Raw genomic sequence first — 12,819 nt, 5'->3', positions numbered from 1 at the left:
GAGTCAGGGCACCCATGCAGATAAGTTCCTGTCGGAGAGACACAGTCTTCTCAAGGCTTGGTGGTTCATGGATGGAAAGGGCCTGGATGCCTTCCCTGGGCGGGAGCTCCCACTGGAAACCGCCAGGAATCTGGTCAGTCTGCTATAGGCCATTCTAATGGCATCTAATCATTTCCACTGAGACCACTGGACATCAATCCAGCTGAATTTGGTGCCAGAAACCCACCTTCTGTGGGGCATTGGATACATAAAGCGCACACAGATTCGGGTGGAAACAGTTGGGTTTGTTGCTCCAAGAGACTAAACACTTGAGCAGAAACCTCTCAGAGTTGTACTGTGCACTTGAAAGCTGGTCATTCTCCCCGAATGGCTCGAGAGAGAGAGAGCAAGCCAGGTATCTAAGCAACCTGACCAGTAATGTCGGACCAAGGATTCTGGGCACCTTACTTAGGGTAGACGTTTATATCTTACCCTAAGGCAGGAGCTAAGTGGAGGGGCAGGCAGTGAACCATGCAGGCAGGAAAGGATGAGCCAGGGTGCTGACATCCGAGTAGGTACCGGCCGCCCCAGATCCCGAGGCGGAGTGCACATTTCCTCTCCTGTGCCCCCTCCCCAGTGCATACCCCCCTTGTTCTGTGCTCTCAGAGTGATCCCCAGACTGGCAAAACTGAGCAAAGCAAGAATAGGGAGGACGTTTGAGCTGACCAGGGGCATTTTTAAGGGAAATGAGTCAAGATTACAAGAAAAGAGAGATGGGTGTGTGCATGCCTACTGGGCAGGGGGAGTTTGTAGAGAATTGAAAGGGTAGGAACATTGGTGGAGGCCTGAGCTCAGGTCCTCCTGGCCGTTGGCATAGATGATCCCACATGCAGTCTCAGGAGTCCTGCTGGCTGGGCTGAATCCTGGCTCTATGTTTCACATGCTGTGACTCAGTTTCCTCATTTCCAAAAGAGGAGGCCTTTTTTGGATGGGCACAGATGAGATGCAGTGGTGCACTGGAAGCAGGTGGCATGGGGCTAGACTCTGAGCTGCCCTCTGCATAGCTGGCTGAAATCTGTTAGGACTGTGGCGAGGGTACCGACCCAAACAGCGGGCTCCTCCTCTCTGGGGCGATGAGCTGGTGGTGGGATGTTCCCATGACAAGCTGTGTTTGACCTGAGATCTCTTCCCTGTAGGGTGAAAAAGGTCCCCAAGGCCCAGCTGGCCGAGATGGCCTCCAGGGCCCTGTGGGGCTCCCCGGTCCAGCTGGCCCCGTGGGCCCCCCTGGAGAAGATGGAGATAAGGTAAGGAGGGTTCACACAGGTCCTCTCGCCTGTGGACAACGCACTGTGCTGGCAACTGGGTGACCCCTGCCTGCCCTGCGCGCTCTGCGTGCACAATTTCAGTAAAGCCAACAGATCTGTGGTGACAGATGAGATCTCTGGTATGCCGGGTGAGGGGGCGGGGGACACTTAGAAACTGCTTCCATGCCCCCCTCCCCGCCAAGCACTCTGCTGTTTGCCCAGGACATTGGCCGCTAGTGGCTGGGGCGAGGAGAAATCCTCCCTGCTCTCCAATGCTCGTAGCGGTTCCGAGTGCAGAGGCTGATGCAATGAGGCTTTAGTCCGTATCCATTTTTCAATGTCTCCCCTTGAATCATCCCAGCTCCCTCTCATGAAAAATGTGGCTGCGGGAGCTTATGTTTTATCTCTCATTGAGTAAAGACAGTGAAATTTAGCTCTTTGGTTTCACTTTCCATTTATGATGACTCTCCAGTGACATTTGCAATGTTGTCACCTGTGCGCAGAGGATGCCGCCTCTTGGGGCAGGAGATGGCTCCGTGCAGCGGGCGCTGGAGGCTGTCGGACCCCTCAGGAGCTCCATAGCTCCGCTGTTGGTTACTGTCCTGCTAGGCATGCCCCCGCTTGACAAAGTGCATATTTTCACCAGCACCAGGGTCCTATAGGGCATGAGATCAATGGCTTGCATTCACTGTTGCATTTGAAGGGAAATCTACCTAATTTATGGAAATGTCTCTTCCTAGGAAAGTTCTTGGGCTGCCCCAGAAGGGAGATTAATCCCAATGTCTGAGAAAAATGAATTATGGGGAGCAGCTAACGTGCAGATCCCGTTCAGGCAGTTCAGGGCTAACGGACTGTCCTCCTCTTCCCACAGGGAGAGATCGGGGAGCCTGGACAGAAGGGCAGCAAGGGGGACAAAGGCGAGCAGGTACGGGCCACACACTCACTGCTGGTGTTAATGCTGTTGTTGTCACACCCACCAACCATCCAAGCAGGATGCAACCACCGGGCTTCCTTGGGACTCGTGTGGGGGTGGCATGCACCTTTGCATTGATGCACACGTGTGTCCATATCTGAGGGGACCCCTCCTCACGGACAAGCAGAAGCACTCGCAAGTTTCCTAGAACAGAGCTGGGGGGGTGGGGGTGTCTTGTCTGGAGGTTTGGGGTTCTGCAGGCCTGGGTCACGGCCGCCCTGCGGTACTCAGGCTATGAGCGCCCTGCTAGAGCAGTGCCTGGACCTGTCCACTCTGAAGTCCTGGTGTGTCCTTGGGGAAGGCCTGTCACCTGGTTGCTGGCCCCGTCCTCAATGTGGTGACATGTGTCCGCTCTACTGCATAGCTGGGCCTCTTCCCGGTGGCCAGTGATCCTCTGTGTCGGGGACCTGCTGTCCCTGGCTGGACACACTCCCCGGGGGCGGTGCTGCCCGGTACCCGCCTTGCCGTTCTCTCTTACTCGCTCCATGTGCCAGCAGTGCACTGTGCATAGGGACACGTGGGGGCTGGTATGGCACTGCCAGGAGTGAGCTCTGGGATCGTGAGTCCTGCATGTGTGAGCTGCCTGGTGTCCAGCCTTGTTTTTAAAACAGGGCCTGTGGGACCCCGATCCTGGGTGTGTGGTGGGAGCTAAGGTGACAGTGGCCATCCCCCGCCCCCGCTACCCGTGATGACCCGCGAGGGCCTGAATCCAGAGCCTGCAGGTAGCCTACAGCCGGCCACCCACATGTGGGGGCTGACCGGGCCTCAGACTGTGGACCTCACACCGACCAACCCTCTCCCTCCGTCTCTGCTGCCATCTGAGAAGCAACCGTGTCTGTCTTTTCCCCACAGGGTCCTCCCGGGCCCACTGGTCCGCAGGGCCCCATCGGACAGCCTGGCCCCTCGGTGAGTACCTGCGCCTGGGACCTTTGGCCCATCCCCAGCCCCCCCACCCCGAGCCCGCGGGGTGCCTGCAGCTGCTCCTCACCCATGCCCCACTCTCTCCTGCAGGGAGCCGACGGCGAGCCAGGCCCTCGTGGGCAGCAGGGCCTCTTTGGGCAGAAAGGTGACGAAGGTCCGAGAGGTTTTCCTGGCCCCCCCGGGCCAGTGGGGCTGCAGGTACCTGCAGGTTTTGTATGGTGGCAGCGGCTGGTCTACCTCACAGGCTTCCACCTCTGTGGAGCCTGCCCCACTCTCCCCTTCCTGTCCCCTCCTCTCCCCTCCCGTCCTGACATCATGAGCATGGGGAATCTAAGACTAAGCTTTGGGGGCCTCCCAGGGCTTCCTCAGGAATCAGAAGCAATGCAAGTTCCCATGATTGCAGATGTGTCCATACGTGTGTCTCTTACCCAGCGGTACCTATCTCCGAGCTCCCCGTAGAGATGCGGGAAGTGATCGACCAGTTGTAAACCTGTAAAAGGAAACTGCCTGCCCCGCGTCCTGCCCAGGAAGGGTGGCTTTGAACGCTCGGGCGCGTTTCATCTCCCTGCCTTTCTACGCGTGTGTTCATGCGCTCGTGTGCACATGTGTGGTTTTGTTTGGCTTTTGCAAAACCTGAATCTGGCTGTGTGTACAGAAAGTTTGTGCAGCTTCTCCCGTTTCCCTTTACGAGTTGTGTTCAGTGTTAGTAAATATTCTTTGGACGTGTCCCTTTTTATTTATTTTTCCAAGACATGATTTTTAGTCACCGCATAGCGTGCCAGCATATGGTGGTGACATAATTTATTCAGACATTTCCCTGCTGTTGGCTCATTAGGTTTTACTGTTTAATGGGACACTGCAGCAAGCGCCTTGGTCCATAAATCTCCAAGTACTCTCTAATGATTTCCTTGGGCTGGTTCTGAGACTTGGCATCATGGGGGTATCCTCATATTTGGCTGGACGCTTAGAAGCACATTCGGAGGCTCTTGGGCGCTTGCTTGGCGCCGTGGCAGGGAGACCACGAAAGCCATGTGGGGACTGGGGTGGTGTGACGCTGACCCACTAAGTGTCTGCTGTCTTCCTGCCCAGGGTCTGCCAGGACCTCCTGGAGAGAAGGGTGAGACTGGGGACGTGGGCCAGATGGTAAGTGTGACCAGGACACACCGACTGCCCACTTCCGTTTTGGCCATGGTTGGCATTTTGTCTGTGCTCAATGGTTCTTCTTCCCCTAGGGTCCCCCAGGTCCCCCCGGCCCCCGAGGACCCTCTGGAGCTCCAGGTGCAGATGGGCCACAAGGGCCTCCAGGTGGAATCGGCAACCCCGGTGCCGTGGGAGAGAAGGTGACTCCTGGCCCCTTGCCGTTGCAGTGTCTGATGTGCGAGTGTGTGTGTGTGTGTGTGTGTGTGTGTGTGTGTGTGTGTCCAGCTGTGGATACAGAGACCCGCAGGGTGTTGTCGGGCTATTCCTGTCGAGTGCACTTTGACACTTAGCAGATCTGCATGGTGGAGGTGGGAGTTCTGACCCCTGCCCACCGTGGCCTTTGCAGAATCTCCCAGCCATACACCCAACCAGCAGAACTGGCCCTGCCCCTTCTCCATGACCTGGCTGATGGGTCTACTTCATCCCTGGAAGTACTGGGGTGGCTCCATTGACCGTTCCCCTCATGGTCAATTCCTTCTTCTCAAAGTCTAGGGTCCCCATATGATCTGATTCATTCTAGGGTGTGGGTCCTGGGGATGCCTCCATGAGCGTGGCGGGCTTCTGTGTGCGCACACGTGTGTGCATGCCTGTACATGCATGTGTGCGGTGGGCAGGCCTCCACTGCAGTGCCTGTGAGCATGACCCTACCTCCTTGGGATAAGAGGAATGAAACCAATGTGCTTCCATTCACTGGTATTCCCTGTACACAGTTTTCACAGCTTTCTGACGTCAGCCTGTTAAATTGGAAGAAGTCCTCCATGGCTGGTCATTTTTTATGATACGAGAATTACAGACAAATGTATCCTGCTACCACCATAGATTAATGATGCCCTGCTTCTTCTCAGAGGTGTCCTCCTTCTGGGGCTCCTGCCTCCGCCCAGCATCCCAGTACCCTCTGCTCTCTGTGTCTGCCTGGCCCGTCCCTCCTGTGTGGTCCTCCCAGCCCTCCCACTGGCTTCTCGTGATTGCCCCCCATAACTTGCTCAGAGCACCATCCATGACATTCCGTGTACTGTGGTCACCTCCTTCATGAGACCATCAGAGCCCACTGGCATCACTTACCCTGATGTGGATGTGACATGGAGCCCCAGGGACTGTCAGAGTGCAGTGGATGCTCTCATCCTGGGCTCCCCACCTCTATGTCCCGACGTAGGAGGATTTGCTAAGTGCTTGGAGCTTGGGCCACTGATCTCCACGCCGCCATAACCATGTCATGTTTCCTCCTTAGGGTGAACCTGGTGAAGCTGGAGAGCCTGGCCTGCCTGGAGAGGGGGGCCCCCCGGTGAGTGGGCTCGCAGGGAGGTCACCACCATGGACCTCTATAGGGTGGGAAGCACACACTCTGCCTCAGTTTTCTCATCCATGAGATGGGAGCCACGTCTCCCCTCATGCTTAACTCATGGAGTTACTGTAACAAGAGGGAGTGAGATGGGGAGTGAGCAAGTGTGTGTGTGTGTGTGTGTGTGCACACATTTGAGTCTATGTGCAAGTGCGAGTGTATACATGTGCAAGCATGCCTGGGTGTGTGAATGTATGCATGTGTGCAAGTACAAGTGTGTGCATGTGTGTATGTGAGCATGCCTGTGTGTATGTGCACACACGTTTACACATGCACGTAGGTGTGAGTGCCATGAGCACCCATGAGCCAAGACTGTGAGTTGCTCTGCTGTCTGTGGTGTTCCAGACCTGCTCCTGGGCTGCCATGATGTGGGGGCAATTGTCCCCTCATCAGCCCAGACCTGGAGTATCCTGACCTTTGCAGGTCAGAAGGGCATTCTTTCCAGGGTCTTGGGCCCAAGAAGTATGACTCGTGGACAGAGGTCTCCTGGGCCTCTAGCTGCTCCCTCCACCTGCAAACTGGGGAGTGGCCAGGTGGCCTGAGTCCCTGCAGCCCCTCCCACCTAGAAGCTGAGTGTTGTCTCCAAAGGCCCAGTAAGCCAGTGGGCTCCTCAAGCCTGCCTCGTGGTGCCGGCTGGGCCAGACCACATGGGGAGCTGCTGAGGGCCGGGGAGCACGAGCACCTGCCAGTCCCCACCTGGCCCAGCCTGTGGCCTCGTCAGAGCATGCACTATCCCATGCATGCCAACGAGGGGGCACACTGGAGGCCTGCTCTGAGAACATTGACATTGGCCTTTCCCTCCAGGGACCCAAAGGAGAAAGGGGTGAGAAGGGCGAGTCGGGCCCTTCTGGTGCAGCTGGACCCCCTGGACCCAAAGGCCCTCCTGGGGACGATGGTCCTAAAGGCAGCCCCGTGAGTAGCTCTGAGATGCGCCAGCACCATGAAACTCTGGGGGCTCTGTGTTGGGTTATTCTCACTCCCACTGGCCGTGCACTAAAGCCTTCTGACTGTTATGGGGCTTGGAGTAACGTCTCTAAAGTTTAGAGGTTTTCACACCAGCTGCCAAGCCAGAGCCGTGAGGGTAGGAGGTGTGGGGTGTGAGGCTTTGGGGGCTCCTGTGAGGACCCCGGGAGCTTGCTGAGATGCACTGTGTGAACGGCGGACTCTCTGGATGCCGCCTTCCCATGGCCTGCCCTGGCTTGGCCCTGGGAGGAGGTTCTACGTGGCACGTTCTAGCTACCTACAGGTCTAAGCTCCGGCTCAGCCTGAAGCTCTGGGAGCAGGAGTGGGCATGGCACCTGTCCTCTGCGTGCCTTGAGAGTGGAGCACTGAGCCCGTCTGGCTTGGTGTGGTGTGGCTGGGATGGCACGGTGCTCTCCAGAGGGCTTCTGGGCCATCGGGTGCCCACCTGGTGTCAGGACCAGGAGTGTTGTAGAGGCTGGGTGAGGCAGGCGTGTAGGGGTGCGGCAGCAGCAGCTCCATTGCTGAGGGCCCAGATGTGCCTGTTTTTGTTTCTTTCAGGGCCCTGTTGGTTTCCCTGGAGATCCTGGTCCCCCTGGAGAGCCTGGCCCTGCGGTAGGTGTCCCGGGCTGCCAAGCCCCCAACCCCCAGGCCCTCCACCTGCCTTTGCCAGCCCGATTCTTTCTGGTTGTCTTCTATGAATTCTCTTCGGGGCCCAGTGCTTTCCCAAATGGCACCCCTGGTGGTCAGGTGGAGAGAGCGTGTTCCCACAGCGTTGACTTGGATTCTGGGGCAGGAACGAGGGACATGGTGGGCGTTGGCGTGTGACTCAGGTGCCAGCAGGAGGCAGAAGGAACTCGGTTTTGTTCCCACAGGGTCAAGATGGCCCCCCTGGTGACAAAGGGGACGACGGTGAGGCCGGACAAACGGTGAGTCCACTCATGACTTCCAGGGATCCCACACGGCTTCTTGCTGGAAGGTGCCGGGCACTCTTGGGGTTTGCAACTTGCTTTGTTCATTTCTTAGAAAAACCCAAGCCCTGTAAGCTTGTAGGATCAATTCTGAACAGTGACAGGACTGTGAGCTCCCTGCACTGTTAGAGGCCAGGGACAGGTGTACCAGTGGTTCAGGACTCACCGCCACGGAGTCTGTGACTGCCCAAGCCTACCATGAAGGTCAGACCTTATTCCTGCCTGATCAGGCCGGTGCCCTCCTCCAAAGGGCTCCGCCCAGGCCAACCCTTGGGCTGAGATCACTCCAGGCCTTACCTCTCGCACCCGACACTGAGTTTCTGCGACATTGCTCACGCTGCACCAGCCGGGTAGACAGCTGCTGGAGGTTTCCTGCCCTCAGGCCCTGGCTGGTGTCACTGGTGTTAGATGAGCAGAAGCAAAGAAAGCTCAAGGGCCCAGCTCTGAGGCCAAGTCCCCTGAAAGATGCCCGAGGACCCCAGCCCCCTGGCCCGTGACTTGGGATGACCCTCATCCTCCTCGTGCCTCAGGTCCTCTTCTGTAGAAGGGGGTGTCTGCAGGAGGTGGTGTGGACGGAGCCAGCTCCCCGCAGAGCCCACATAATGGCTATGTGCTGGGAAAGTGCTCTTTGAAAATGTGATAGCATGGGGGGCCCATGACTCAGTTGGGTAAGCGTCCATCTCTTGGTTTCAGCTCAGGTGTGATCTCAGGGTTCTGGGTTCAAACCTCGCGTCGGGCTCCACACTCAATGAGGAGCCTGCTGGAGATGCTCCCTCTGCCCTGACCCCTACTCATGCACGCATTCTCACATGCCCTCTCTCAAATAAATAAATAGATCTTTAAAAAAATAAAATAAAACGTGGCAGCACCGGTACTATGAGCCAGGACTCCCCACACTGCCCCACAGCCGCGTTGAGGGCAGAGGTCAGGTACAGGATGATTTCACCTGGGACTTCTTGCGGCAGTAGCTCCCCCCCCGACCTGGGACAAGAGAGGCAGCCTCAGCGCTGGCCCAGGACAGTACACGGGGGGAACTGTGTGTTTGGTCAGCCTCACGCCAGTGCAGACCTGCCGTGCTGCTGTCTGACCTGCCCTAATTCCCGAATTCTGTGTTTTTTCCCCGACACCAGGGATCTCCAGGCCCCACTGGCGAACCAGGACCGTCTGGGCCTCCAGGAAAAAGGGTAAATGATCCTGCCCGCTGCCCTTGGCCACCCGGCCCTCGTCAGCCCCGCAAGCTCTGGGTGGCCCTGGTAGGGAAGATGCTGCCGTCTGTGGTGTGGGCTCCAGCCCTGCCACATCCTCAGACCCCACACCCTCCAGGTCCATGGCCCCCTGCATGGAGGCGAGGCCAAGACGCCATCAGTAATTCCCGTTGTGGGGAAAAGACACCTACAGAGCCAGAAAATGCCTCGCTCTCCGGCTCACACCTTTCCTGAAAATCAGAACCAAAGGGCCGAATGGTGCTTTTCTGTGTGTTGAATTCTTAGCCTTTGCCGGTGCTGCAGTGCAGTGGCCTGTGTGGCATGTGACCAGGAGAGGGGCCCCAGCACTTGGACTAACCCGGAGGCCCTTCCCAGGGCTGGGGTCCCTGAGACTCACTCTGAGGGCCTGGTCCTTGCTGGCCAGGGGCCTGGGAGCCCCCTCCCCATGCTGCAGGCCCTCCATGTCCTCCCTGCCTGCCCCTCCAGCCTGGGCCTCTTCTCCTCCCGACACTGAGGTCATCGCTCTGGCGTCTGCAAGCAGCTCCTCAAGTGTTTTTCCCTTGCTCTGTTCCAGGGTCCCCCAGGCCCCGCAGGCCCCGAAGGCAGACAGGGAGAGAAGGGAGCCAAGGTAACGTGCTTCCCTGCCCAGCTGTGACTGCGGAGCTTCCGAAGAGCGGCTTGCATGTTGGCCGGGTTGGGTGGGAAGCGGAGATGTGTGCATATAGGAGGAGAGCCACAGAGGCAGCAGGGAGCGGGAGGCGGCTCAGGGGGAAGCCCGGCTCTCACTGCAAACCAGGAGGGCGGCAGCTGGCATGCCCCAGGGTGCACAGGCTGTCAACCCCTCCAGCCTGAGGGTGGGGAACGGGTGCTGTGCACTCAACCCAGTGCTTGACCTGGCCACGAGGCCACTGCCCCCGAGCCGTGCCCACTGAGGGGCCCGTGTCTCGCGGCTGGCTTGCAGCCTGGTGCCTGGGGCCCTCGAGGGACTGCTCCCTGTGATGCTGCTGCCCCTGCCTGCCTCCTGGAGCCATCCCATCGGGAGCAGAGGCAATGGCAGGAGCCGTCCAGCCCCACGCCGGCCCAGGAATGGTGGCCGTGTCCACCGTGAGTGCAGGCCTGGCCGGAACAGCTGAGATTGCCAGAGACTGGGGAGCTCAGCTGGCTGAGGAAATTAGAGGGATGGAGAATTGGTCAGGACAGCTCCCATAAAGAATGTGGAGAATTTGGGGCCATCCCAGTGATCTGGGGGCATCTGGGGCGCTCTGAGCAGTGGTCCTGGGCCAGAGTGGCTGTGGCCTCCAGCATCTGTGTCCTTGCACCTACAGGGGGAAGCCGGCTTGGAAGGCCCTCCTGGGAAGACTGGCCCCATTGGCCCCCAGGGAGCCCCTGGGAAGCCTGGGCCTGATGGCCTGCGAGGGATCCCGGGCCCTGTGGTGAGTGGATGGGGGCCAGGGAGGGGGGCAGCTGCAGGGGAGGGGCGTGGGCACAGGGACCGGCCTTGTGGGGCTCCTGCTGAGGGCCTGTTGTGTTTCAGGGTGAGCAAGGTCTCCCGGGCTCCCCAGGCCCCGATGGCCCCCCTGGCCCCATGGTGAGTAATAACCCCAAGGGGCTCCAGGCAGTGGTGGAGGGTGGAGTTGGGGAGGAGAACTCTGATCCCTCTGCCCCCTCCTGCAGGGACCCCCAGGACTCCCCGGCCTCAAAGGAGATTCTGGCCCCAAAGGGGAAAAGGTAAGATGGGACTCAGGGCCCTCTGAGGCTGTAGCTCGGGGCCCCTCAAACATGTGGGATATCAAACTATCAGCCACTCATCTGGCAGGTGCAGGCTGGGGACGGGTCCTGGGAGGCTGGGAAACCCAACCAGCCTGTGCTGTGAGGGACCCTGGAGACCCATGTGGAGGTCCCGGTGGAGGGGTGTCCAGGGTCTGAGGAGTGGACGGCAGTCCAGAATGCCTCCCACAGGGAGAGGGCCGAGACCACCCAGCACGGCAAAGCCTGTTTGCTTTCTCTAGTGGAGGTGTTTTTTGTCTGCTCAAGCCGATTAATTCACAAATGTAAAGCACACACACAAACCAGACAGTTGCATCTGAAGGACCGGGGACTCTTTCTATTCTAGCCCATGCCTGTCACCACTGAGCCTGTGAAGTATGAAAGCTGGAAAAAAAACCCTTCTAGAGCCTTCCTATGGGCTCATGTAAAACAAACACATGGAAAGTTATGTAGAGAGTTTTTATTGCCTCCCCCCAAAAAAATCCATAAGAAATTATTATAGTATCTCTGATCCTCTGTAACTTCACTGAAGTCTGTGGATGTTTCTGTGCACACATTGGCTGTACAAAAACCAGATGTTGCATATGAGACCCATGCAAACATCACTCAGGAAAACACCCTGTTACCACTTTGGTCTGTGTCTGGATTTGTGTCTTCCCGCCTCTTTGGCTAGGACATCTACAGAAGGCCAGCTGTGTCACACCTGCTGTCTTGTCACTTGGCCTGCCTGTCAGCTGGGTCCTCTGCCAGGACGTGTGGCTGGTGACCCCGTGGCTTCCCTTGTCAGGGACCCCCGCCATGTCCAGCCAGCGCACGAGGTTGGCGGTGAGGCACAGCCACAGTGAGCGCCCCTTCCTGCCTTTATTCGTCAACAGGGTCATCCAGGCTTGATCGGACTCATCGGACCTCCGGGTGAACAGGGTGAAAAGGGTGACCGTGGTCTCCCTGGCCCCCAGGGCTCCTCTGGCCCCAAGGGAGAACAGGTGCGTGAGGAGGTGCCCCCACCACACCCCAGCGCGGCTCCTCAACGGGTGGTGAGAAGCATCTGAGGACCTGGCCTTGGGCCAGTTAGAGCTAGAAGGATGTCCTCACGTCTACCATACCTGGATAGGAATGGCAGAGGGGACGACTCGCCCAGGGCACAGGGGGCTGGGACGCAAGTGTGGCCCTGACTGGCTGCCAGCCTCTCCCTCCCTCAGCAGTTCACCTGATGGCCAAGCGAGGGCCTCTTACCCAGCTGACTGCCCAGGTCACTGGTGAGGCCCAACCGTGTATGCCAGGCACGCAGGGCAGCACCTACTCCCTGACCACGATGGGCATGCCTGGCCCCAGACCTACCCAGCACTGCAAACCCTAGCCAGAGGGTTTGTCCCTGCCCTGCACAGCCAGCCACTGAAGTGACTCTGTGGTCAGCGGCAGGGCCACGTGTGCCGTGGAGGTGGGCGAGGGCATGTGGCAGGCCTACCGCATCTGTGCCCTTCCCCACGTGAGGGCAGCATCCCAGGTACAGGTCACTGCTTCCCAAGGTGTGCAAGGCCCTTGACTCCGCCCCCCTTGGCCCACACCTGACCTGCAAGGGGATGGGACTCATGGGGCAGAGCCAGGGAGGCAGGGGATGAAGTAGGACCCTCACTGGGCCCCTGATGTTTGTAGGATGGCGTCCTTGGGAGCCCTGTTTCATCCACCACTGCACTGCTCTCCCCATGGTGCTGACCATCTCTCCTAAGTAGTGCAGTCCAGGGCCTGGTAGCCTGGTGACCTCGAGAATTAGGAAGATGTCCGGGGCTCCACCACCAAAGCACCTGTCCATGCCCTCACCACCATCCCTGCAGGGAGGTGCCTGCTTGAGAATCTCTCGGATTCTGACCATGATGAGCTGCCCCAGTTCCTCTGGGGTAGGGGTGGGGGGTGCAGGGTGGGGGTCACTCACTCTCAGCCTCCCTCTGCCCCCACTGTCACTTAAGCCCCAGTGGGAAGGTCGTGTGGAATCGGGGTTCCAGGTGAAATGAGCTTAGGGCGCCCTTCCACAGCAGGGAACTTGGTGCTAAAGCTAGCGAGTCTCTGGCGCATGGGCTGGCTGGGCCTGTGTGGACCGAGCGAGGGTCTGCTCAGAGGCTGTGAGCTCCGTGTGGGGCAGAGCATGTGGAAAGGCTGGGCAGGGTGGGCGGCACACACAGGGCCTTAGGACCCTGATGCCCTT

The 12,819-nt window shown here is 58.6% G+C and overlaps 1 protein-coding gene across 2 annotated transcripts in view; it reads left to right on the top strand.

Annotated features, from left to right (window-relative positions):
• COL5A1 (collagen type V alpha 1 chain) overlaps positions 1–12,819 on the top strand; it is a 150,506-nt gene that overhangs the window by 119,044 nt on the left and 18,643 nt on the right. For both annotated transcript variants that reach the window (XM_077851271.1, XM_077851270.1), the window contains exons 43-58: positions 1,176–1,283; positions 2,155–2,208; positions 3,109–3,162; positions 3,268–3,375; positions 4,267–4,320; positions 4,410–4,517; positions 5,606–5,659; positions 6,521–6,628; positions 7,238–7,291; positions 7,552–7,605; positions 8,778–8,831; positions 9,427–9,480; positions 10,178–10,285; positions 10,387–10,440; positions 10,527–10,580; positions 11,495–11,602. In XM_077851271.1, coding sequence (XP_077707397.1) covers positions 1,176–1,283; positions 2,155–2,208; positions 3,109–3,162; positions 3,268–3,375; positions 4,267–4,320; positions 4,410–4,517; positions 5,606–5,659; positions 6,521–6,628; positions 7,238–7,291; positions 7,552–7,605; positions 8,778–8,831; positions 9,427–9,480; positions 10,178–10,285; positions 10,387–10,440; positions 10,527–10,580; positions 11,495–11,602 — 1,188 coding nt within the window. The remainder of the gene's footprint in view (positions 1–1,175; positions 1,284–2,154; positions 2,209–3,108; positions 3,163–3,267; positions 3,376–4,266; positions 4,321–4,409; positions 4,518–5,605; positions 5,660–6,520; positions 6,629–7,237; positions 7,292–7,551; positions 7,606–8,777; positions 8,832–9,426; positions 9,481–10,177; positions 10,286–10,386; positions 10,441–10,526; positions 10,581–11,494; positions 11,603–12,819) is intronic.

Source organism: Canis aureus, chromosome 16 (assembly GCF_053574225.1).
Source record: "Canis aureus isolate CA01 chromosome 16, VMU_Caureus_v.1.0, whole genome shotgun sequence".
In the NCBI taxonomy this organism is placed as follows: Eukaryota; Metazoa; Chordata; class Mammalia; order Carnivora; family Canidae; genus Canis; species Canis aureus.
Note: the sequence above shows the minus strand (reverse complement) of the source record. Positions and strands in the feature narration are given on the sequence as shown.